Below are 26,636 nucleotides of genomic sequence, written 5' to 3'. Positions count from 1 at the left end.
GTACAGATTGATGTAAAATGTAAGTGTCATTTCAAAGACACTGACTCATTTTATTTTTTAAAGTATATTGAACCTGCTGTAATCAAAAAAACTTGAGGTGGATGCAGTGGTCATACCAGTATCGCAACTCTGAAAAACCTAACGAAAAAATACTTGGGCTTGTTGTTTCATAACAGGTGCTGCAGTTGAAACACCAAAAAGCTTGGGCTAGGAAATAAGGTCTTCAAAGTTTTACAGTTTAAAGTCTAAACTACTAATTTTGTTACTACAGATTTGTCAATAAACAGTCAGCAAATTGCATCTTTTCACCTAGCAAATCAAAGCTCAATACAGAAGGAAACAATATCTACTACTTATTGACTTTCTCTACCTGCAAATTGTATTTAATCTCAGACAACTTCACACTGGGCTAGAGTTAAGAATGGCTTTCCAGGAGCTCCATTTTTTTTTATTTTGTTTTTCATCCTTTTGCTATGACAACAGGACCTCATCTCCAAGGTATCATCTTATTTGCTAGTTAACGCAAATATTTACTTGAACTATTTAATTGTACATTTAAACTAGACAGCTGATGCCTGATCAAAGCATTTTCCTGAAGTCAGGTACACAGTGTAGCAGATGTGTTCACGTGGCAAAGCAACCACACAAAACCTACAGTGTGATCTCCCATCCTAGGAATAGAGCAGAGAAGCTATATCCATGACAACAGCTCGTCACCTACAAAAATGCAACACACACCAGTACCAAAACAACAGGTATGAGTCCTCACTTAATCCTGTGTTACCCAAATACAAGATTTTTCATCCAAACGAATACCTGTAATCTCAAGCACTGAGGAGCAAGTTTGGGACTGGATCCTTCTGCTGCACATACACACAAGTCAGACTAGAGCATCGTTCAGGAACTACAAAAAAAACAAAGACTCCAGGACCTAGGAAAAAGCATTGTGATATATCTTATTTTTTAGCCCTTTGCTTGCACAGAAAGATAGAGGATTCTCAAAGCCTAGAAAGGAGAAAAGTAGCAACATTCAAAATAATTTTAGTCTCATTTACTACTCTTGATTTAGATAGACTTGTCTGGAAATGACAATATTGATTTCTGCCATAAAGAATTCTTGAATCTAATTTTTTAAAAAATCACTAATCTTGGAAAGTATACATCAAGTGGTCAAATGAATGATTTTTCTTAGTGCACACTTTCACTTAATTTTTGGAAAATCCCCACATGCACTCCAGGAACATTTAAAATCCTAACCGACAGACTGCACACTACTGTCAAGTGTCCTTTTTTCCTCCTTCCAACCCCACCAAAAAAAAGCCCCCAAGCTTAAGAGAGACTCAATACTTTCTACTCCCAGATACTTCTGAAATACTGATATTCACACTGCCTTTTGCAAACATATGCCATTCTTATTTTAAAATGGAAATTCCCCTCCACATACACACAACTCTCCAACCTTATAATTTTACCAACATAAGAACTCATTTCATCTGCAGCTGCATTTGTTACAAGACCATTTTACTCTTCCATCAAAAATCCACAGCAGTCATTTACAATAAAGTAGTCTTACAGAGACAAGTCTGAAGCAAGTCATTTTCTGTAATATGTTTATACACCACACTGAATTCAAGAAGTCTTTCTGAACATCAAAAACCCCACAAAAGACGAGTTTTCTGCACTGCTCCGGCAAAAGTCTAGGACCTCCTTATCTCCTCTGTGTGTACTGATCTCACAGGAAGTTCCTTGGGTGGAGACGTGAAGCAGTTTTAAAATGCCTCTAAACCGTATCTGAATTACTAGTACTAGTTCAGTTCTCCACATGCCTATGTGTGCTGTTCAAAGCACCAGACCCAGACCAGAATAGGGTTCCAGAGAAAAACCACACTCCTGGCACATCTTCAGCCCTTTAGAGCCTCACACAACCCTCAGCACAGCAATTAGTTGCAACTCTGAACATATTTTTACCCGCAGAGACATAATCAGAGTAGATTAATACACGTTACCATAAGCAAGATAGGTAGGGCAGCTAAACAACCAGACTTTGGTCCAAGGGGGCCCATTAGCAACTGCATGACACAACTCGTCTTGGAAGTTACACCTTATCCCAAAAGCAAAAAGGGTTAGTTCTTCAAAAACCACGCTATGACATACCACTTGGCATAAAAAGTCAAAATAAAGTCTGTCAAAACCCCCTAATAGCAATTAAATCGAGCTGCCTACAAAAAATAACCTAAGTATTGAATCTCAATTGCTTACTGTGCAGAAGTAGGTAGAAAAGTTCAGAGCATCCTAACTGTTTCTTAAATATTCTCCTTGGCATCTATGCAATGAATGGAAACACTGACATGTTTACCTCAAGCATGGTACACAAGTCTGCTTAATTCTTATGCTACCTACCTCAAAGATCAGCTAAAACCTCGTATTACTTTTGCCAGACATATACAACAATACTAAGAACACCAAATAGATGTGAAAGCTAGCCAGAACACAAAACTGAACAATGATGAGGGTGGCTACGCCAATGATGCATCTGAAGACTGGTTAAAAGGCACAAAATTGCCCAAAAGAGTACATCACGCTAACACAGCTCACTAGATAATGCTGAGTGGCATCAGCCACATAAGGGAATGAGAGAATACTCAAGAACCAGATTGAAATGATATCATGGACACATTTATAGAAAAGCACGAGGTCACACTATCAAGCTGCATTATGAGGAATTCATTAGTTGGAAGGGTCATAGCAGGACAAAATACAAGTGACTACAGACAGCAACACAATCCAGCCATAAAAGGAGAGAGAAAGTAAAAGCAGGCCCAAGGGAGAAGAAAATTGTAGTGTTTCAAGGATGGAATTAGAGGTAGCAAAGGTTCATGACAAGGCTGTTTGAAAAGAGCCTATTTTATATAGTGTATGGGAAAAAGAGGACATCAGCAACTCTTCTCTAGATGTTCATATAGCAGAAGGATCAACTGGAAGAGGTAAAGAACTAGCTCTAGAGAACATTCATGTAAGGGCAACTGCTATTTAACACCATGAATCAGTTGTCAGTTCAAGGGATTGCTCTTACAACCTTATTTTTCTCATCTATTTTTGAAGAGAAGTCAACTGGGTTGGGAATAAACATTAAAATCCAGTTTCACCTATAGCCCGTATTAGCTGGTGCTCACATGCTGTTCTTAAAGAAAAGGCATCTACTTCTGCTTTACACGCCTGCGTTTTGCAACGTGTTGAGGCCTAGAAACCTGTGAAATCGCTTTCAACAAGAAAGATTTAATGAGTTTGGCTAACAGCTCTTTTTGGAGATTGATGTTGCTACACTATACAATCCTAACCAAGAACATTGCAGAAGAGAAACCATGGTGGGGGGAGATGGTGTTACACAAGAACAAGTTCATCACAAAATTTCAAAACATATTTAAATACATCACAGAAAGTGTTCTGAACACAAATTGGTCAGTGAAGGGTGAATGCAGCCTCCTACAACTCTCAGCATATTTTATCTTGTATTTTAAATACAGTAGAATAACAAGGAAGCAACATTTAAACAGCCTGTGTGACAGACTAGCACTCTTAGGCAAGATCTCCATCTCCCTTGAGGGAAAAAAAGTGAATGGAAGTATCTATAAAAGGAACCTGTCCCACGTTCTCTAAAGTGAAGCTTCACGTGTCTGGAACACAAGAAATAAGTGAAATAACAAGGAGGTGGTACATTTAGTTGACCCGTTAGCTTCCTAGGGGGACCAGAAAATGTATACTAAAACTAGAAAGTTAAAACTAGAAAACAAGTGTAGAAAAGGCATCACCAGTATTCATTCATTCATGCATACTCAACTCAGAACAGGCCATCTTGCTTACTGGTCTTCAGACTTTTAACATTCACAATTTAAGTCACAGAAGTAAAAAAAAAAAAAAAAAGACACTGAAGTAAAAAACAAACAAACAAACAAAAAAACTTAATGATACTCAAACCCTGTACCTTACTTGTTAGGGAAAGGATTATCATGCTCTGCCTTAATTCTACATACAAAATGCTTGTTCATTAGGAGAACAATAAAATAAAGCAGGTATGAATCAGAACAGTGACTGATCTCCTTCCCTTTCTATATATCAATTCCAGCTTTAACACCGAGGGAGTTAACAACAGCATGCATAGTTTGCTAACATTTCCATCAAGGTTTGTTGCTAGATTAGAGATTACAAATATGACCGCTAAAAAAAAAAAAAAAGTATTTCAACATCCTGCCATTCCTTTTCATTTCCTTTCCTGTAACCCTCACTTCTACAGTTTCCAAGCATGAACTTCAAGGCTAGAGTTATTCCTGCTGTAACTTTAAGGTAACACTATTATGCACAGCAAACCATTTTCATCACAAATTTATACTTGAACCTTAATCCAAATGGATACAGATCGAGTGATCCCCATGGAATACATGATAACAGGGTCTGTTTCATCATAAGGGAAGACCTTAAAGACAGAGGCAAAAAAAGTGAGCAAAGCAGCTAAAGGCAGCAAGCAACACTGTTTGCATTATTTCCCATAAAATATCAAAACAAAGGTGGTCTCTTTTTAGTAAACATAGAAGAAATTCAAAGCATCCCAAACCTGTCACCCATTATGTTTTGCAGGCAATGTGTTGTAACACTAGCTTAAATCTCTCCTATTTAGGTCACAATTACTGCTACTCCCACAAGTTAGAGTGTGGTGTTGTAACATGGACAAAGGAACACCTCAAATTGCCACTATTAGTTGGAAGGAACTGGGCAATTTATTGATTTTTGCTTTGTATGACTGACAACTGCTTTCATTACTACTTAGGAGAACAAGAGTGAACTAAAGTTATTTCACAGGTGTGCAGGAAGCTCCCAAGGTGGATGATCTAGCATCTATCAGCAGACTTGCACCTGAAAAAAAGTATTTATGCTTTGAAAGACATTAAACCAAAGGCTGCATCAAGAACATCAGTTTCACAAATAGTACTGCTTGGGGAAGTAATTGGGAAAGACAGACATTGATTGAGAGCTATTCACAAAGGGCATAAACTAAAAAGGCAGCAGAGGACAGATTTCTTCCCTCGTCTGTGAAACCCCAGGACGTTGTCCTGAAGTAAAGAGGCCTGCTTTTTTCACCCATTGCTTTAGGGCAGTCAAAAGTCAAACTGTCGAACTGCTGACAGTGGTAAAAAAAAGAAAACATTATCCCCAAATCCTGTTTGAGAACAGAACTGTTGGGACAGTAATTTGGGGAAATTCTTGTACCGTTTTGCCATCATTGTTTCTTGCTGACTGTGCCGTATGTTCTATTTGCAAGGGTAATATCATGGCTCCCCACAGGTCTTCATATTATTCAGGCCATGGACTAAGGCATGAAAAACACAGAACCATGTTAAGTTGATTACAATTTAAATCAGTAATGTTAAGGATGGAGAACCAGTCATCCTGTAAATAGTTGTACTGAAAGATGTGTCATAACCGGTACTGTTTCAATAAATGACAAAAATTATCATATTTGTGATTTTTTTTTGTTGTGGTGGTTTTTAATAAAAACAGGATCAGGAAGGGAGGAATATAAAATTTAAACCAAGACAGTTGTGGGTGGGGAGATTGAAGAAGTTCACATGGCTTCACAGATGCTTAATGCTCTCAGGCCTGGTCCTCAAGTGTGCAATGGCCACGCTTGAGTCATCCTGCAAAGGTCACTGGGTCCTACACCTCACTAGTCAGGGAGTATCTCCGTAGCTTGCATAAGGCAGCCTCTGCAGTCACACAAAAGCAGCTCAGTAAGCTCCTGTGTTCCTGTGGGAGCCGCAGATTCCACTATCTCTTGGTCACGCCTTGGACCCAGGTTGAACCTACTGCATCTCTCTGGTACCTATTCATACTTATGATGAGAATAGAGGGGGAATTTAGCTATGCTCAACACCAGGAAGCACAGTCAGTTTTCTGGGCACTTCTCTAAAAAGGAATCTAAGCAAAATTTTGACACCAAACCACTAAACTTGAAAAAAATCCCCAACAGAAAGCATCAAAGTAGAGCAGCTAAAATCTACATAACACAGAGCAGTGCCAAGATGGGCTTGCTGAGCAGTAACAATCAAGAAGCAGAACCTGGAAAGCCATGTAAACTGCTTAATTCAGCACATGCCTTGGTCTCACAGAAGCAAAACCAATTCCTCCTGCTTCCAACATCCCTCCAAGCAGCAGCAGCAGTCCAAAACTTCCTTAGAAGACATAAGCGCATGTATGCGCACACAGATCCAGTAACGGGGAAAGAAGCTGGCAAAACTTGGGAGGAAAAAAGTTCAGAGTACATGGAATTAAGTCATGAGACATCACAATGGCTTGCCAAATTCTAGCAAACAGACATTATTTTGTAAGGGTGCATAACTGCCATTTGACAAGCACGTTGCTTCCCAGTAGAACAGCTGCATACTTCAGGTTTGTACCATTTAAGATCCACTGCAGAAGAAAAAGCTTTACATGCCCAAAGAAAGGTTTGTTTGCTCAAGGCCTGTTACCTAAAAACATTTCCAAGTTCAAGCACCTACACTATTTATTTTAAGAACACAGCTGAGGACAAGAGCATCCAATTCACCAGGAACAGAGGCAAAGACAAGAGGCTCTCCAGACCCTATGTCACAACCCATCAGACTAACCCCTACAGGCAACAGTGCTCGAGGTAAGAAAAACAGTAGTGCCTTTGGAAAATAACTAGGTCAAGCAAATGCTCTGCTGCGGTTAGAAAACCTCAAGGCCACTTCTTAACAAACTTTATGACCTGTACAGCTCTGGTCTGGAGCACAGTCATCAGTTATGTTTCAGTACAGAGAACATAAATCTGCGCTTGACAGCAAGAGCATTTAATGTACAAGACTGAAAAACTTACCTGCTAATACAGCTCAACCTAAAAAACTACTTCTAACTAAATTAAGGGCTTGACTAATTAGCAATTATAGCTATAAGTAAAGGAGCTTTTACTCGTGATGGAGGAGTAAACAACAAGATTTGGATTATCCAAGCTATGTTATTTCTAAAGTGAAGCCCTGGATGGACAGCAATCCCCTGCCTTCCCCACTCTTAGTATCTAGGTCATTTTTCTTGTTCGTGGCAGCAAAATGTAAAAGCATCCAATTTAACACCTGCATTATCTCCAACAGCCTGGCAAAACTCAGATTAATCCTCAAGTATTAGTACAGAAACCACAATAAAACAAGTTGAAATTAACTGGTCCTGTTTTAATACAGGATTACAAAAACAAGGAGTAAATTCAAGTTTAAGCCTGGTATAAACTGAAGGTACTGGGACAGCACACACTGGTCCTGCCTAAAGGCTGTCATTGCAATACAGACTTGCTCCCATAAGCCTGAGACTATGCTACAGGGCTCAGATGCACCCTAAGGGTTCTCTTTGGCAGAGCTTCCTGCTCTGGAACACCTAAAAATGAAAGATGCTATCTAGCTTGAAAGACATTTATTTGCAGAAAGGAACTTCCTTGGAAAAGATACTGAAATTAACAGCTTCAGTGCCAAAATATCTTCATCAATAACAAAAGCTATCAGGGAATGCTACCAGTTTTATACTAGATGTAGAGCTGCACATGAGCAGCATCAGGTGCACTGAAACAGCAGAGATTCAGACAACCATTTATGTTCAGCAGAGCCACTAAGTGCCAAGGGCAAGACTCCTATTTAAATGGGAGAAGCAAGCACTGATGATTAAGCACCTTAGGCTACTCAAAAGAAGGCCACTACTGCCAACTGGAGACTCCTAGCTTGCTGAAGTAATTATTTGTAATACTTTAAAACTAAGCTAAAGTTAATTCTCTCAAACGATTAGGTGACTTCAAGTTTAAAATAATCCTGAATATAGCAAGGCTATTTTTCCTGCTCATCTAAAACAAATATAATGCTAGTGGCATATGCGCACCAATGGAGTTGTTTAGGCACTTGTCTCCTAACCTGTAATAGTGTTTTTTTTTTTTTTTTTCTAGATTATTAAGCTTTGATCTCCACTGCCTGAGTAAATTCACAAGTCCTAAACTGAAAAAAAAGTGCTTTGAGAACAATTCCCATTGCTTTTTTTAATCGCCATCAAAAAAGCTGACATCAATGACTCCTTATGTTAGATCAATTTGTAAATTGGGTGGTAGAATGGTTTTTTAAACCATTCCACAGAACAGCAAAATCCCTGTCAGATTCTGAAGCTTAGTGGTAGCAGGACACTATTTATTGTACTTTAGCAGTCCCACAAATCTATTATTGCTTCCTCATATGGAAAGTTCTTGAGGACTGTCATATTCTGAAGGCTGGCAGTCAGAAGATGACTCATTTGCTTTGAGACAAAACATTACTAGCAAAATATAATGTCTGTTTCAGACAGACATTGTAATCACCATTGTATTTTAAAAAGGGAAACAAGGAAAAGGAATTCAGCTCCCCTTCCTGAGTCGTCCCCATACAAAACTCAAACCACAGGGGTGGTGAGGGGAGTAATGGAGGGAAAAAACAAAGTGGTTTCTATAACCGAAACTTATTTTTAATGCAGATTTAACTGTAAACACCAATATGCTAAAAGATGATCACAAAGCAGGACACCTTCTGATAGGATATATCACCAATGCCTGCTTAAAAATAAACCATCCTCTCTGAACAGGAAGAGTTCCACTAACGCTACTGCTATTAAAAAAAGGATGAACAGCAACTTTGATGCACAAAACCTATCCCCAAATAAAGATTATTCAAACACAGGGGAAGTCCTATCAAGCTTTTTATACAGCATCCCCAAACCTCCATGACTGTTCATCTGCTAGCACAGTCAAGTTGAATCTGCAGCAAAAGGCTTCGGATGAAAGCTGCTTTCCAGTTGTGAGCAAATCAGCTTGCACAATGGCATTTGCTTAAGTGTACCGCTGAAATACCAACGTAAGAATTCAAGTGTTTTGAGAATCCAAACTCAGAATTACACAACAGTGGATATGAAGAGAACAAAGTGTTCCACAGATAACACATCATCTAAGCAACAAAACCAATCAAGAGATGAACTAATATAGGTAATGAAGGAGGACCTGTAATTCAGAACAAGGAATAACAAATTCAGCTTCCCAATATGCACTTCACTGAACTGCAGGGGCAGAAATGTCTCATCTCTGCTATAGCCCAGATTCAAAGGGCATTTGGAGGAAGCTGACAAGAACTGCAGTTTCAACACCCCATTTTGTATTTGGAAAAGGTCACACTTCTCAGCTGTATTTAACCAGTGTAGCTATCTAAACCAGGAAGCTCAAGAAATTTAAGATCAAATATTGAGAGTTTTTACTTTGTAAAAAAATATATATATTTAAGAGAAATGAAAACCTTTAATATAAGACATGCTTCCCAGTTTAGTTTGTTGGACTCATCAAGTATCAAACAATGAGGATCCAATCATCTTAGTCTACTACTTCACCAGCTCTCCTATATCTTGCTTTTGTAGTAATTGCACTCAAATTACCATTGTTCTGACAGGAAACCCTTACACAAGCAGCAACACTGATTGCAAACAAAGGTTCAAAGACTGTTCAGAAGGAAAGCTAGTTTAATTCTACAGGACAGTGACAGACCAATCCCCAGCTGAGTTGCATGTTACACACACCTGGATAAAGCCCCCTCAAGTTTTACACCAAAAGCTCACACACTAGTTCAGCAGCTACATACCATAGCACTGCCTGCTGCCCGAAGCCTTATGAAATTCATTTTCAAGTTAACCTGATCTAATGTTCTCACAGCCAAGATTTAGAGAAGTTTTTATAATGTTCTCATTCTCTCTGAAAAAAGTATATAAACTTGTAACACTTTCATTCATTTTAGGAACCTAGACTCCTTTCTCACTTCCACGAGAATTTATCACAGCACAGGAAAGAACTAAAAATCACACTTAAGCCTACACTTCTGCATCAAGAGCAAAAGCTCACGGCACTTGTTCCCTCCCTTCAAAGCTGGTCATGGCACAACAGTCTTGACTAGACAGTGCTGCTACACAAATCTCGGTGGAAGATGCAGCTCTTTGTACAAATCATTTGGATTTCACCTGGCACAGTACTTAAATTTAAGAGGAGTTAACAGCAGGTATTAGTTATGCATGTCTTCACTGCAAGTCACAACAATACAGGCTTTTTTCTTCTTTAATGAAATACAGGTTTGTGGCTTTAAGTTTTGAAGACCATGGATTTGAGTGCTTTTGTTTTTACATAAAAACTTCAACACAGGAAGCACAATCTGCATAACACTTCACAAAGAAGAGTAAGTAAGACTTAAAAAGACTGAAAATGTTCAAAATTAGTATTTTTGGGGAAAGGGGTGATCAACCTGTTTTCCAGGAGTACTTTCAACAGCTTTAAGTTAAGAGACTAAGAGGAAAAACTTAAGTATTTGATTGGAAAGAGAGGTCTATAAGAGCACTCTGCCCTACCCAAGTCCTCAGAAGACTCCGAGGAGTCCCAGTCCTTGACTATTATTTCATACAGCAAAAATTCATTCCTCCTTACCTCTCAAGAGGCATTCCAGCAAAAAAAGTGCATTCATACCCAACATTTTCACAAAACAGAAGAGTACATGGACACTGACTCCTACTCTAGATGCCATAGTTAGGGCCTGCTATCCCTCCTCCTGCAGGGATAAGACAAATATAGACAAAATATATAGACAAAAGGAGTTCTCATACATTTTGTTAGCCAGAGGATAAAGCAGCTTCATATTTTATTTCAATAAAATATTATTTGTTATCATGACAGTGGGGAAGAGATCCAAAAAATACACGCTACTATTTAAAGTGAGTCTGAGTAAGTTTTATAGTTTATAGAGAAACTGCCTTGGCTTCCCACAAAAGGCTCTATCTGCTAAGGAAACCGCATCCCTGGAGGCATTTAAAAGGCTGCAGTGGACAGAATACTAGAAAAGTATTGAGAGAAATAAACATGAATCAGCAGGAAATTAAGATGGATTGATAGCCAAATGTAAATAGTCACCCACATGAACATCAACTCAAACTACATTTTCTATTTGATTTGAGGATATAGGAGGTATGTAATCGTACTACATGGCAGTGTACTGCTCAACTCTGAAGGAGCCAATGTAGCCTACCATCCAAATCAAAGTACTTCAAGTTTACCTGTTATCCAAACATAAATGCAGACAGCTCAAGAATCTGTGCTGTGTCACCAATGAGACTGGTGCTGTGACCATCACTGAAGCTGCCTCAAGAAGGCTTTTAGTTTTATTTTTAACTGCCACCCTGTTCCTCCCCAAAGAGGCAGTCTTCCATAACTTGGTAATTCATAGGAACATCGAATGGCATGGGTTGGAAGGGACCTTGAAGACCATCCAGTTGCAACACCCCTGCCATAGACAGGGACACCTTCCACTAGATCAGGTTGTCCAGGGCCTTGTCCAACCTGGCCTTGAACATCTCCAGAGATGGGGCATCCTCAATCTCTCTGGGCAACCTGTGCCTCACCACCCTCTGAGTGAAGGTTTTCCTCAGAATCTCTAATCTAAACCTCCCCTCTTTTAGTTTTAAACCATTCCTCCTTGTCCCATCATTGTCTACCCAAGCAAAAAGTTTCTCTCCATTTTTAAGCCCCCTTTAAGTATTGAAAGGCTGCAATAAGATCACCCCAGAGCCTTCTCCAGATGGAACATCCCCATCTCTCTCAGCCTTTCTTCATAGGAGAAGTGCTCCAGACATCTGAACAACTTTGTAGCCCACTCAACAGCATTCTCTAGCTTCCAAGCTCATTTACAATGAATAATACCTTGACCAAGCTTTAGCAGAAGCTGAATTGCATTTCCTTATTCAAAACCCTGCAGGCATAGCAGCAGTCTGTTTCCACTCTACTGAAGCTTAGAAAACGTACTAGTAGTTTATTGAATCCATTTCCATTCAGACATTGGTCCTCCAAGTCATAAGGCTTTTCTTAAAGAGAAAAACATTTAAACTTGGCAAAAGCTGATGTACTTGGTCCCATGCACTTGGCGGAACATAGTACATACAACAAAAAACAGTAAAAACATGTTTTCCTCGAGGTCCACTACTGAGTATTACTTTTCAGCTACGTATTAAGTTTATACCTAGAATTATACAACATGGATTTCAACTACTGATTTACTCAGCTGGACAACTCTGGCACCTAACTCCTTTCCTCTGAACAAGACCATTGACTTTTGAGCTTAAATTACTTCATGCCTTTTGAAACAGCAATCATCTTTTGCTTCCTTGTTTTATGATCACTTACAGAAATTATTGCCACAGTGGGAAAAGAAGAAATAAGGCCCCAGAACCATTTTTTAAAGAAAAGGTAGGCCAGGATTAGCTGTTTTTCTTCTCTGAAATGTGCGGTTAGTGCTTATTCCTAGATGTGACTTTAAGTTTCCAAACAAGAACCAAATATCTATCCCTGGCTCAACTGCTTTATTCACAGCTTAATCTTATAAAAAAAATGGGAGGGAAATACTGGCAAATAAGCTAATGCTACATTCTTACATTTGCTGTCATTCTGTTGATCCCAATCAATCCCAGTCCAATCCCTTCCTACACAACTCATTTGTATTGTATTTCTAATAAAACATGCTCCAAGAGCCAAGGCCATCCAGGTTGCCCCGGGTCAGAAGACACACCCCATACAGTTCAAGGACATCCACCACCCATGTTGTTTGAGAAGCAGTGGTATGTTCCAACATAACCACTGAATTGCAAAGTGCTGGCAGAAACCATGAGACCTATATTCTGACCATGAAGGGCTGTACTAGATAGACAGTATTACAAGAGCACTGCAAGAGTTTAATACGCTTCCAGCTCTTATTCGTTTAAACACCTCCTCTAAATCACTCTATATGGAGGTAGCATGCCAGGCAGAGAACAGCCTTTGCTGACTTCACTGTTTCTACAAGTAGAAAATACACCCACCCTAAATAACCTGTTTGTTCCTATTTTGACAGGAGGCTGTAATAGATGAGCTTTACATAAGCAACTCAAGGTTTATTTAAAGCAACATGCTTACTATTTAAAGAATGCAATCTGAATGAACTTCATAAGCCAATACTTAACCTACTTGAACCAATTGAGGCTTGACTCACTGGATACCCTGCTAGCAGTTACTTCACTACACTATTCACACATGGGGTATTTTGCTTTCTGTGTCCACACTTGAGTTCTACTTCTGCTACTTGTGCAGCTTGAGAACACAGATTACGCTATGATAAAGTGAACTGAGGTAAATAAGGCTATTGTAATTATGCCTAACAATGCATACCTGGAAATTTTCTACACAACAAGAATTCAAAGAATCAATACAAATGCTTCAAAGCTTTGCTTAAGTTTAGTGTGAGGCCACAGCCTGGCTAATTCATCTACCTGTCCACTTACTGACCATTACAATGGCCTCAAAAAAAAGTAATAGAAAACTAAACTAATGCCTTAAGTACTCAGTAACAACCAAAAATATTTATAGCAGGATAAGTTTAAGTAAAATAATTAGTACCACCACCTTATCCTTATATTTACTCACATTAGCTTCTGTACACTGGCCCACAAGGAGTCCAAGTCTAAGTAAGTGGGTGCAACAGTTCTGCACTGTACTACAAGTGATACCAGTCTTGCTGTTTCAGCTGCAGTTGACAAAATCTTTATGACTCCAACTCTACCTTTTACAAGAAATCCCCCTTGCTTTGTAGATTCACAAAGACACTATGCCTCCAAAAAAATGAAGTGTGAGGTCAATAGCCATAAAGCAGAAGCAATTTAATTTTGATTTTTAAGAATTAAGTTATCCAATGCTTTGGTGATTTAAGACCTTATACACCAAGAAAAAAAAAAAAAAAAAAAAAAAAAAAAACATTTTAAACATTTGGAGAACAGAACACACAGTTTAGAAAAAAAACTGTCGTGGGCTAATGTGGAGATCCAATGCAAAGGGTTAAAAACAAACTGCTGACAGACAATGGATCTATCTGTGGTTCTCAGACCAAACCACTGATGCACATTTTGGAGCCCCCAGGATGCACACTAGCAGAAGCCAGGCCCTCTCACTGGAGGAAGTATCACATTGCACATTCATTGTTCCCACATGCCTCAAAGCAGCTGTTATCCATCAGGCAGGATGCCAGGCTACACAGAATTTGGTCTGACCTGGCATGGCACTTCGGGCCTTTCCCTGTACCTAGAAAAGTCACTAGTATAAAATCCAGATCATGTCAAAGTATTTCTATGAACACAGAAGCCTCCTGATGCTAGGAAAATCCAAAACAACCTCAGCCTGAGTTCCTTCACAGTTTAGAGACCCCTTAAAACTTTCCATTTTGTCTCATCTGTTCTAACCTCCACCATCCACCCTTCCCAAATCAGTACAGCTCCTTGGAGAAGGACACTGAATAGGTATGGCGGCAGTTTGGTTAAAAAAAACCACTAACACCATCTCCAGCTTACATTTTTGACCACTACTAAAAACACAACATGCCACACTATGTGTTAAAAGTTAAAGAATATAAATATCTTTGTACTCTTATCTTACAGGGCCTGGACTGATTTATATACATTACAAGATGCCAGACTTACGCCACTTGTTAAAATGAGACTTGAAACTGAACTCTACACCTTAATTTGAGAATTTAAAAGCTATCCTCATATTTCCTAGTAGCTGTTATTTGATGTTATTTCAACAGTTAAAATAACTACAATTGAAGCCTGAAGATATTACAAGAAAGCTAGCCTTCAAAAAAGCAAAACAGCAACATCTGACTGTACATGAAACACATTGCAACTCCAACCTTGACTATTTTAAAAGGTATCCAGTGTTACTGCATCAGATGCTATGCAACTGAATTGTTGAAACTACTCTTTAATAGAAGCCAGCTGTTTTTATCCCAGTAAAAATTCAAACAAACCAAAGACCACTTAAGACAACACATTTAAAAAGTTTAAGCATGATACCAAGTGTAGTTGTTTTTTTTTGTTTGTTTGTTTTTTTTTTTTTTTTTTGGGGGGGGGGGGGGGGGGCAACTCCATGCCTAAGGGTTGGGGGAAGAGGTGCATGAGTATGTTAAACAGCAGAAAGTCTTCAAACTAATTCTGTTTCAGATCAGACAGCAAAGACATCACTATCACAAGAAAACTTTTTAATACATTGAAAAGCATGTGCAACGTCTTGGCTGTTCTTTATTTCTCATACTCTTCTATTATTGCTAAAAGGATCAAGGGATATACATCTACACCAAGTTGAACATGTGAAAAAAAGCTCTGTTTTCTGGGGGAGAACTCTCCAGTAAAGAACGGTTTCTATCTCCCCAACTGCAGTTATCTGTCTAAACTCCACCTTTACCTATTCTGCAACAACCTCTGTGATAGAGGCTATTAGCTGCAGAAGTCTGAAAGTCCAAGAGGCTCCTGTTTGCCATCCTGAGGCATCAGGCTGATCATATTCCTGCTGCAAAGAAAGAGGACCAAGTATCTTAACACTAGAGCCAACTTCTTATTTGGGCAGTTGTGAACAAACGCTGAATAGGCATATATACAGTGTACAACTATTCCACACCCATACAACTATTACAGCACACAACTGAATTGTCATTTTGAGTCCTTAGGGACTGAAAACAGCTATCACATTGTTTCATCATTTACCAGCCTTTTCCACTTGTTTTTACAGCTGTCTTCATATTCTAGTAAGCCTGAAGTTGTACAAATTTTTATTTTCAGCTCTAAATCCAGAATAAGATCCTTCCAAAATTTATCAGGGAAGTACAATGCTGGTCAGCAGCCTGATCATTTTGATTTGTTTTTCCATACATGAATTACTCTTTTCACTGAATTATTTTTTTTTCAAAGAATTTAAAACGTGGTATTATTTTCCCAGAACAGCATAAACTAAAACAGAGGGGGGTACAGTGAAGTATGAAGCTGTTTAGAAGAAAATATTAAGGAACACAGAAAGCTGTTTATTAAGAGCTACCTGTTCTTTGCCTTTTAAATGGTAACACAAAATTGAATGCTAAAGAGGCAATACCAAAAGAAGAAAGTTGTGAACAAGTACGGAAACTTGAGATAGACTAATGAGTTACTCACCTATGAGCTCAATTTAGGCTTAGAAATAGCAAACTTGACTTTCACAATTTGTTTGTTGTGATTTTTCTAACATGTATACTTAATAAATCCAGCAATCCAGGATGTTTGTTAGACCTCAGCTAGAAAAAAGAACATCTTAATCTGTCAAGCTTCACCCAAACACTCAGCTATTCAAGAACTTCATATACCAACAACAGAACTTATTTTAGGTTAAGGTAAGTCATTTGGCTTTGATACATACTGATTTGAGAGAACTACAAGCTAAGAAACCTTGAGGAATTTTGGCAGGTGTTCCAATGCCAGCCTCTCAGGACTCAAGTAGTGTTGGGAGAAATGGCTGCAGACCCAAGGAATTGCTCTTCACACAGTTGTGGCTCCAGTACTGCACTGCTATGTAAGCCAAGAACTCTTCTCTCTGCACCTTCAAATCTATCAGAACACGGGTCAACTATGACTTACACACAAGCAATACTAATTACCTGATTGCTGACCTCCTTTTTGGGCAGATGTTTGACAAGTTTTGCTTTTTCAAAGATATGAGGATATCAAAACATTTGCAATGAAGCATAGAACACAAATCCTTAAGAACACTTGTTTTCACAGATATTTCATAAATTGACTTAGAAGTGAAATTGAAATCACAGAAGTAGTATTTTTGGAAACAATAAGGAGCCCTCAAAATACTTTAAAGAGACCTTACTGAACTTCTTCTTACCGTAGTCCTGTTCTTCACTGAGCTACATGCAGATGTAGGACACATCTACATCTCCTTATATGACACTTCAGAGTAAGCCTTCTGTAGTATTAGCTTATAATAATTTGCACAAAAGTAATTTCATTAAAGTTTATAAAGAAATATTTAAGACTACAATAGTTTAAGACTACAAAATAAGTTTCAAGCATATACATTTGCCAGGAGTTTGGGTATGGAGAATGCAGGCTATGAAAGAAATTTGTAACAATTTAAGATTCAATAAACTGCCATTCTAGAACATAAAACTTCTTGAAAACTTGATTCAATTTTTACTTAGAATATTTTCAGCATTTGCCTAGTTTTAAAAAGTGTTTTCATTAGCATTTAGCTTATTTCAAAGACAACTCATTTTCCAAACTATACTTTGTGCCTTTGATTAGATATACAGCAGGATCTTTATAGGAAGATTCTACTGAAACAGCCAAAAACAACCCCATCGAGCCTTGACACTGCCGAGTTAACTTTGCTGCACAAAATACTCAGCTTATCATGAAAACAGCTTTCAGAACAGGTCTGACAGCAAAAAATGATCAAGGATGCCTGATTACTAGCCTCATGTACTCTTAAACTCAGCAAATTTAAATAGTTAAAAAACTTTCTATAGACATGGACTATCAGGTCTTCTCCAGATACAGTATCATATGGATTATTTAGAAAGCATAACATCTGGACAAAAAAAAATATTTGAAACACTGAATATCATCTCCATAGCTGCTTGCCTGCATGCATTCTTCAAGCTTGTCTAGCCTAGAGAGGAGCAATGAGCAATTTCTAAATTTTATAATCAGTTTAAATAAAGGAATCTGCATTAGAGCAGAGGCAACTTGGAAGGCAAATCCACTAATATTTCTGGGGCAGATTAGCAACCTAAGCTCAATGGTGATTAACACAAAGAAACACGTAAGACCTAACTAGTTAAGTAGTAAACTTGCATCTTGACCAAAACCTAGAATGTTGTCTAGGCATATCTGGAACAGAACTGGTTACCAACCTTGTCAACAAACAAGCTTCTTGTTTATTCATTCTGCATCGCTTACCGAAGAAGAAAGTCCTTTAAGCTATTAAGGAAACTGTTTTACAGAGGTAGAAGAGAAGGACAGATGCTGTCATGCAGACTTTTAGCTAAGTGAAGTGGAAGTAAGTTTGCTAGTTCAGTGAACACTCCACAGCAGACAGTTCAATATTTCACTAGTACTTCTCCCCAGACATTTTTATGTAAAGGCTACTAATATCCAGGTACCACAATTTAGACATTTTAGCCACTCTATTCAGTGATCCAGTGCTAGTTTGTTTTGTTTTAAAATACGTACAGTTCACCAATTGCAGGGACACTGGTGAAGAACTATTTTTCTTCCTTACGTTTTTATTGCTACTTCTGCAAACTGTCTCCTCACCACTAACACAACAGCTCTCTTAAGAGGACTACTCAAAAGCCTCCCATCTGGTATCTACTGAAGGCAGTTGAGCTACACACTCACAAGTGCAAAGTGTTCTTTGACCATAACATGACTCAATTTTACACCTCTTAACAGTTACCTCTGTGGACACAGAAGCTTTGAAAATTGAGTTGTGCACATGCATTTGTATTGCAAGTACAAGCAGAAACTGAAGTTGGTTTTTAAATCAGCATCTTTACTTTCACATGAGGGAAGTGGAGCTTTAAGCAACTACAGTAAAACACTTGTCTAATGTAATGGAGCATATATAGTTGATATATTAGACCACAGTTTCCATTTCTGACTGGTTATCAGCAGTTTCTTAAAGTTAATTCTTTAATACAGTCTTTGCTTGTTCTTACTTAGTTCAATGACATTAGTCACACCATAATGGGAGGCTTAACCAAACAGATTTGCACCAAGATGATAAACCACTGTACACTGTTCTCTGGGAACACAGTGGCCTAACTTTATGTTACCCTATTTATACCCCTTCCCCATGGCTCTCTTGCATCTTACAAACAAGCCATTTTTCTTTGGCCTCTGCTTCAAGCATCTTCTTTTCATAGCTCCTTATATGTTTTTTTTTTTATATTGAGCAGACTGGACTTCAGGAAAGAGTAAATTGACAACAGGGCACAGCACTGGCAAATATAAGAACCCTGCTGTACTACTGAAGTTAGTATGTGTCAGTACTAAAACCCAAGCAAATGTAACAGCTATAAATTAGTCTGGTTTATCTACAGATAGCCTTTCTGCAACATCTCCTTTCACACACACTGAGGAAAGTAAAATCTCACCCGTGTCATTTTAAAAAAGTCTAACGATGGCCTGTTCCATCGTACATCCTCCTCCCGTCTGCGCTTTAGCCGGCTTTTCTTTTCGTTCAGGACACAAGGCTGAGAGCGGCATCTCAACAAGCCCTGACGCCGGCTGAGCTCAGGGGTGGAGGTGGGAGTGCTGTTGGCTGAAGGCAAGAGATTTCCCGTCTCAGTGATGTGCTCCTGCGAGAGGGAGAGGCGGCGCCTTGGGTTAAAGTCACAAGGCCCTCCGGAATTCCAGCGGGTACTCGAGCTCGTGCTTCCCTCGCTGCTGTCCACAAACCCACTGCTGGCAGAGGAAGGTCTGGGTACTGGTGATGTATTGAAGCTGGTGATAGTGAAGACGTTATTTAGCGACAGTATGTTTTGGGGCAGGCTGATGCTTGTGCTTCTCTGCAAGGTTGCGCTTCCATGGCTGTTGCAGCGCTGCAAGGTAGCGCTGCCACCGCTGTTACACCGTCTCTTTGACACGGGAGTCCAAACCTTTGAATTGCCGGGTTTCCAGGGCGATCGGCAGCGAGCCAGCTCATCTGGCTCCGAGAGGGACCTACAATGGCGTTTCGTCGGCGGAGCCAAGGGCTGACCCGAGTTTTCGTTAAGGTTTAATTCACTTATCCATCCTGACACCATAGACGTACTGGAGGGTTCCTGCTGCCACTGCAGGCCACCATTACTGGCAGGGCCGGTGCTGAAGGGGCACACAGGGAAAGGGTAAGCCGAATTCCTCGTTGGGTCAGTCTGGATTGGGCAACCCCCATTTAAAGCTTTCCAAGGACTGTCTTCTAAAAGCAAGAGAAAGATATGGGTGAAAGAGGGAAGGAAAAAGACTACTCATTTTAAGCATACTTTATGTAAAACTGTGACTCAAACACACGTTTAGAAACATAAGCCACAAATACCCAGGCCTTCATCCAAATTTCAGAATATAATTACAAAATCACTTCAGAGAAAGTAGAAAGTATTTCAGGAACCAATCCAGTATACCTGTTAATTCTTTTCGCTGTACATTGAAGGATTAAAGCACTATTTTTCCTCAGTAAGCAAGAGTTAACAGCTTCCTAACCTGGTTCCTGTGCACAACATATACCATAACTAAAGCCTGCAGCACTGAACCTAAAGCAGAACCAAAGTGGATTAACGAGCTTTGTGAAACCCCATCAGGGATTTTTATTTTTGTATTTAAAGGAACAGGGTAATTTGTTCAGAGACTGCCGTCCTTCATTTGGCTGAAATGCTTTTCCGTTCAGAACACCTTACTAATAGAAAGGTTCCAAAGAAACAAGCGTTCACATTCTGTGGTGTGAACAGCTCTTCTTTAAATTAGAAACGGTATAAAGTTATTTCAGACTGCAGAGTATTTCCTTTTTTGCTCATATTCAAAGTGTCAGAAAAAAAATCTTACTTCAATGCATAAAATAAAGCAAGGATCCCTTAAGAACCTCCTGCAAGTTTTACTGTGAATACAGACATAACACAGTGCACAGCTTCTCATCTGAAGTGGCAGTGCTGGGTTAAAAGAAGTCTGCCAGTGAAGCCTCTCACTCTTTTGTAAAGCATTTCTTTGAGAACATTCGGCACATTTTACAGCTGTTCCCCCACATTATACAATGAAGTGTAAGAAGAACTGCAGCAGACTTTGGATTTGCAAATTGAAAAGCAGCAAAACTGTTGGCCAGTTAGCAACATTTCATGCTTGGTTAGCAAATTTGCTAATTTAAACCAATTAGCCAAGAAAGTTTCACTTATCCTAGGCCTAAAGAAAGAATATTATTTAAAATATCGAGTTTTCTCCAGACTTTCTGTTTCAAAAACCTAGTCTATAGCCTAAATATTGTGATTTTTGTAATTATTTTTATTTTTTACAGTTGGCTGTCCAAACCAAGTTTTAGAATAATCAACAGATAAAAAATATGCTGAGTGGCTTTAAAAACTGCAAACCCAAATACTTGTACATGTTCCATGCCCAAAGTATGTCATGGATTATCCTGTTTATTTGGATCTTATTTAAAGAACACCCTATTGTCTCAAAATCATTTAACTGTGCAGACAGCTGGCCTATTCAAACAACATGTTTTATTAGAATTCCTCTGTCCTTCCTTCTCCATTCTTTCAGATGGGTACAACCACATACTGTGCTTTGCCTTAAGCATGTAAGCTCTTCAAGGCAGGGACCATCCATAATTCAATGCAAGTAAAATAGCCAACACAATGGGATCCAGATACTGTTTGAAACTTCTTGTATCTACTGTAGGATGATTTGTTAGCTTGGACTGGCCTCATTTAAAAAAAAAATATATATATATCCCTAGGAAGCTTTCTTCTAGACTAGGAAGCTGGTTTTAAGTTTACTGTAAAAAAAAGTCAAAAGTACCACATGTGTTCTAATCATTTACATGGCACCAAAAGTGGTATTTTAAAATAAAGTACCATTTCCCTTTGGAAGGCCACACAAACCAAGCATCACATTTTAAGGGGAATCCCATGCAGCAAACAAAAGTCGTCCATGCTTAAAGACAGGACAGAACATGCAAAGCTTCAAATTCATCCCTTCATAAGGCAATACGAAGTTTAGATACCAGTAAATAGCATTTCTGGTTTTGCTAGGTAAAAATTACTCTTATTTTAATAGGACCAAGGGGTTGCTGAGTGGGTGGGGGAGCTAGATGCACTTCTCCCAAGGCACTGGACTTCAGCTTATGCGTTGCATCATGCTAGATAGATACTCTGTGTGGCAAAGCACACAAGAAGGTGCGTAAAGAGGTGAGTTTTCTTGCAGCAGAGAAGCCTGAAGGGATGTTTCTCATGAAAAACAGCACTGCTGAGCTTCTGTACACCATAGCAGATATTGAACAAAAACGTGTTATGAGGGCTTTTACTATGCAAAGCAGATCACAAGTACAAAACTAACAACCAGCTATTCCCAGCATTGTTCAGAGACCAGCTTAAACCAGCAGGCTCTACAACAGCATGCTCCATCCCCCTCACCTTATTTACAAAAGAAAGGCTGCTGGCTACACCAATTACCTCAGTAAAACACAGCTAAGGTTTCTGAAGAACTTACCGTTGATTTCGAAAGGGAACAAGCTGCCACTTTTGTTCAGCTTCTCAGATGAGTACTGAAATCAATCAGAAAAAAAGTTTTAACTGTCTGAAAGAGTCAGCATACACACCTCAAGGAAAACGCATGCAGTTTTCAGTTTCCCTATATGTGCCTCTAATAGCCTCCTTAAAAGGACTGGGTTTTGCTGGTTCTCTTAAAGGAATTCCTGAAGAGCAGATCTAAGTAAAACCTAAGTGAAATTAGAATATATTACGAAAATATCGTATGTACCAAACTGTTTTGAGAGGTGCAACATCAGCCCATGTATACAAAGTTCAAAATTAAGAGTGATAGATAATTCACCCTCAATGAAAAACCTTTGATTCAATTCTCATTTCAATGGAGATGAAACTACGATTTGACAACTGGGTTTCCACATGCGATCTTAAGGCTAAATTGCGAAATAATTCACCTTAAACTATATCTTTATCTAAATTAAATATAGAAACTACTGAGGGTCCCCACCATGAACATTATTCAAAGCAGGCTTTACTAGCATTTTAAGTATGCTTAAAATCAGAGAAAAATGTTTCAACGTGTTTTCTTAATTTCTTAAGGTATAAAAGCCATAAGAATCTTTCCTGTCCAAAATGCATATTTTGCAGACGGTTTCTGATTGTTTGTAAAAGCCATGCTTAAAACAAGGTTTGTATGTAAAGGCCACCAGAATTTAAGATTAAGCTTCGTCAGTAGCACCTGTACAGTAATACAGGTTTGTATGCAGAATGCTTTCCATCTTAACTAATTTCACCTAGAAAATATCACCATACAAAAGCCTCTTATCGAGGCCTCTTATAGAGCCTAGATTTTTCAAGCAAACAGCTTGCTATCTGGCCTCCTATAAAGTGCTCTAAATAAAATGGCTTAAGTCCACATCAGATCCCAAGTACCATTATTTAGACCCCTCCAACAATCGCGATGGGGAGGAATATTGCTTTAAAAGAGCAACGCATTTTATATAAACCTTATTTTTAGTGTATAGTCAAAGAAGATTACAGTATTATACATATTATACACAGACTTCCTTTCCACATACAAAGTTAATTTTTAAACAAGCATCTTTGGGCTACAAAGCTTTTCTTGTTATGTAGCAAGAAAGAAATTGAACACCACTCATGTATTTAAATCCTTGAATTCCTCATATAACGTACAGACACTAAGCTACGGCAGTATTCCCTTGGTGGTTTTGTTTTAGAGGTAGGGAATGAAAGAACTGATGAAAGGACAGACAGCAATCAGATTTTTAATCTTATTTCTTGTCAACAGTTGCATATATGAAATGCTATTTTGCACAACTTTTACTTAACACTTGCATCTACAGATGCTTCATTTAAAAAAAATGACTTTAAGGACAAAAAAAATCTGAAACTCCATTGGATTTGCAGCTGGTTAGCCCTTCTCAGATGATTTAAGTATGAAACTTGACAGCAGGAGCTATCACTTTTACTATCTTGCCTTTCCTAACTGTCATTGCCAGTTATATAGTACAAACATTAATAAAGCTAGCAACGATTTACTCTAAGCAGCTACAAAGATAGCATGCAGAACAAGAGCCCACTGAGATAACAGTAATAGCTGCATATCAGCCATCTCTGAAGGACAAAGACTGTCAAATTAAAGATACTTAAATATAAGGTTATTCAGTAAACTTCTCCCTCTTCAGTTTTCCCAGATCAATCTACTCAACTACCAGATTATAGCTAAGGAAAATCAGTTTTTGGAACCAGATTCCATGTTGAGAAGTGTTAAAGTTACAGCACCTCAAACCACACAGAGAAGGACAATAAGAATGACTTAGCCTGTGTGCACAGTTTCTTAACCATCCTTAAATTAAGGTTAAGATCTTGGATGCTTAGGAAGAAAAGAACCTTGAAGACAGTCCTGTGTGGCAGTCGTTAAATTGCTATTTAGTTTTTACAAAGACTTTCAACCAAATGCTTCTTTCACAAGGTCCTCTTCAGGTATCTATTTGCCACTCTACCAGCTCAAAAAGCCTTGTCCAACAAATAAAGACTACTCTACTGCATCTTTGACAGTTGAAAAAAGCTTTTTCTTCCAAGTCCCTTTTAAATTGGATCATGTACACTCAAACTAGCTGTAGTACAAGGAATGGCTGCAATGTTCTTTAATTGCCAGCAACCCCATCCTTAGAGCTATTTCTGATCAGCTTCTAGGGAAGTCAGTCCTCCGTTCTGTAAGACGCATTACAACTACAATTTGTTCTGTGATGTGAGCATTTATACATAACCCTGTTAAATTACAAACAAGTGCCAATTCTTTAGAGATTGAAACCGAAAAGCCTCATTAAGTGTCCCACATGGCGCTGCAGACAGAGAAGGGAGAAGGTGCAACATTTCCAGTACAAACTTGAGGCAGTGAAATAAGGGAGCAACTAAAGGGAGAATAAGTGAAGAATCTTCCTTACATGTACTTGGCTTCTGAGAACTGAAACTAAAAATGCTTGGATATGTTATCTGCTAGTGTATTTTAATGATGTTTAATGATGTCTGGAAGTCCAAACCTGAGGACAACCTATAAGGCTATAAGTTGCTTATTGCAGTTAGGAACCTTTTATCTTTAGAGAACATGGCAGACATCTCACTAGATTTACTGCAACAGGGCAGTGAGCCAGTTTATCAGCTCTCCTGGATTGGCTATACACGCCACCTTCCCCCAGTCACTCTCTTCTGTGTTAAGATCTACTGGAAGCTTCCTGAATGAAGAGTCTTTTTATTCTTTTATGATTATACTGGAGAAAAGATAAACAGAGGTCACAAAGCAATAGGGAAGTCTACTAAGTTCCGTGTAGAGGACAGCTTCTTGAGAATAACGTTAAGTTATTCAACGAGGTCATCTTCCTGATAGACTTGAGCTCATGCATGCTCATCTTCCAACAATTGCTTTTTGAAGTTGTTGGTTTTTTAGTGATGCCTCCAAAAAAAAAAATCCCCAAAAAGCACGTTTCAAGACAGTCAAGACACACAGAACAACAAAACCACAAGCTTCACCTGAGGTTGGAATTGCTTGCTTCAAGCAAGAAGTAGGTCTTGAAGTCCTACTGTAAGAGTAGAACCTCTTATGCTTGGAGACATGCTTAAAGTAGATGCACTGTATGACTTCTGGTTCTTTGGTTAAAATATTTAACTTAAACACCCTAGTATTGAACTGAGTAAGTGGAAGAGGTACACAGATGATACAATAGATTAGTAATATTTAAGTGTGCTTTGCTAGCAAAAACTGCAACAAAAATAGTTCAAGCTATTCTACATAAACTCCAGCCAACTATATCAAGAACTCTACAGCCAGTTCTATCCTTAGAGTTACTGCTTGATCTTTATAACCTTAAAATTCTGTCATTTCAACACATTTTCTGCAATTCCCAAGTACATTTGGAACTCCTCCAATTTGTTGGCTTTCTTCTTAAACCACAGGAAAGCCAGAATTTACTATTCAAGTACTAATTTAACCGCTACCATACAGATGGTGACAGGCCTACATGTCAGGCTTCCATTTCTACCAACCTTTCATGTATGACCAGGCAGAAGAAGCATTTGACCTTTAACCAGCATTTGAAGAAGCATTTGTCATATCTTTGACCCAGCCCTCTCATCTTTCCATCAGTGACTTTCCATCCAAGGCAGTAATCCTAATTTTAAGTGTTTCAGTATAAATCAACTTCATAAAAATTAGAGATTCACATGCACTGAGGGGATTTACAGTAGAGCTTCTTCCTTCCACAAATGCTTGTCTGGAGATGTTTGACTTCATGATGCTGTGAAGTCATGAAAGCCACAATGTGTTTACAGAACATCCTAGTGTTGAGGTGGTCAACCAACCATAGATACTGCTCCACTTTGTTTCAGCTACAATACTTATTTCAGATAAAAGCTTAGGATAACCTAATGCCCCAACCAGGACAACCTTCCTGTTTCTACAACAGGAAATGCAATAGTCTTCTTCCCCCTACACACACCAAAGGGAGGTGCAGTACAAGCCTGTTCAACATAAACGAGCACAAACTGATCAAATGTGTTATACTGCCTTGGCAAATTAGTATGTTGGTTAACAGAGGAGTAAGAGAAGCTACAGCTGGTATTTTACAACATACTCAGGCAACAGGTAAAGATACTTGGTCATTGTACAGGTTACACAAATGAGTGTGTTATGTCCTACGTATGTTACCACAGAATCACAGAATAGTTTGGGTTGGAAGGGACCTTAAAGCCCATCCAATTCCAACCCCCTTGCCATGGGCAGTGATACCACCCACCAGATCAGGTTGCCCAGGGCCCCATCCAACCTGAACTTGAGCACTTCCAGGGATGTTATCTTTATAAATAATGATAGGTAAAAAGCAAACAGCTTGGAAAGAGCAATTTTGTTTCTTTTATAAAATATGAACAACGTTACTTGCCTATTTTTCCCTCTGGCTG

At 38.8% G+C, this 26,636-nt stretch overlaps 1 protein-coding gene and 1 long non-coding RNA gene across 3 annotated transcripts in view; both read right to left on the bottom strand.

Annotated features, from left to right (window-relative positions):
- FAM53A (family with sequence similarity 53 member A) overlaps positions 1-26,636 on the bottom strand; it is a 70,139-nt gene that overhangs the window by 19,129 nt on the left and 24,374 nt on the right. Inside the window, exons 3-4 of one of the 2 annotated variants that reach the window (XM_035324784.1) lie at positions 22,165-22,219; positions 19,083-19,885 (exon numbers count right to left, since the gene is read on the bottom strand). In XM_035324784.1, coding sequence (XP_035180675.1) covers positions 19,083-19,885; positions 22,165-22,219 — 858 coding nt within the window. The remainder of the gene's footprint in view (positions 1-19,082; positions 19,886-22,164; positions 22,220-26,636) is intronic. The other variant, XM_035324786.1, reaches the window with a different exon arrangement.
- On the bottom strand, positions 347-10,092 carry LOC118166140. Its single transcript, XR_004750364.1, has 3 exons — positions 10,081-10,092; positions 7,492-7,494; positions 347-1,123 (listed from the first exon to the last, which is right to left on the bottom strand). It is a non-coding gene; the product is annotated as an uncharacterized LOC118166140 (long non-coding RNA).

This window comes from Oxyura jamaicensis, chromosome 4 (genome assembly GCF_011077185.1).
Source record: "Oxyura jamaicensis isolate SHBP4307 breed ruddy duck chromosome 4, BPBGC_Ojam_1.0, whole genome shotgun sequence".
Classification (NCBI taxonomy): Eukaryota; Metazoa; Chordata; class Aves; order Anseriformes; family Anatidae; genus Oxyura; species Oxyura jamaicensis.
Note: the sequence above shows the minus strand (reverse complement) of the source record. Positions and strands in the feature narration are given on the sequence as shown.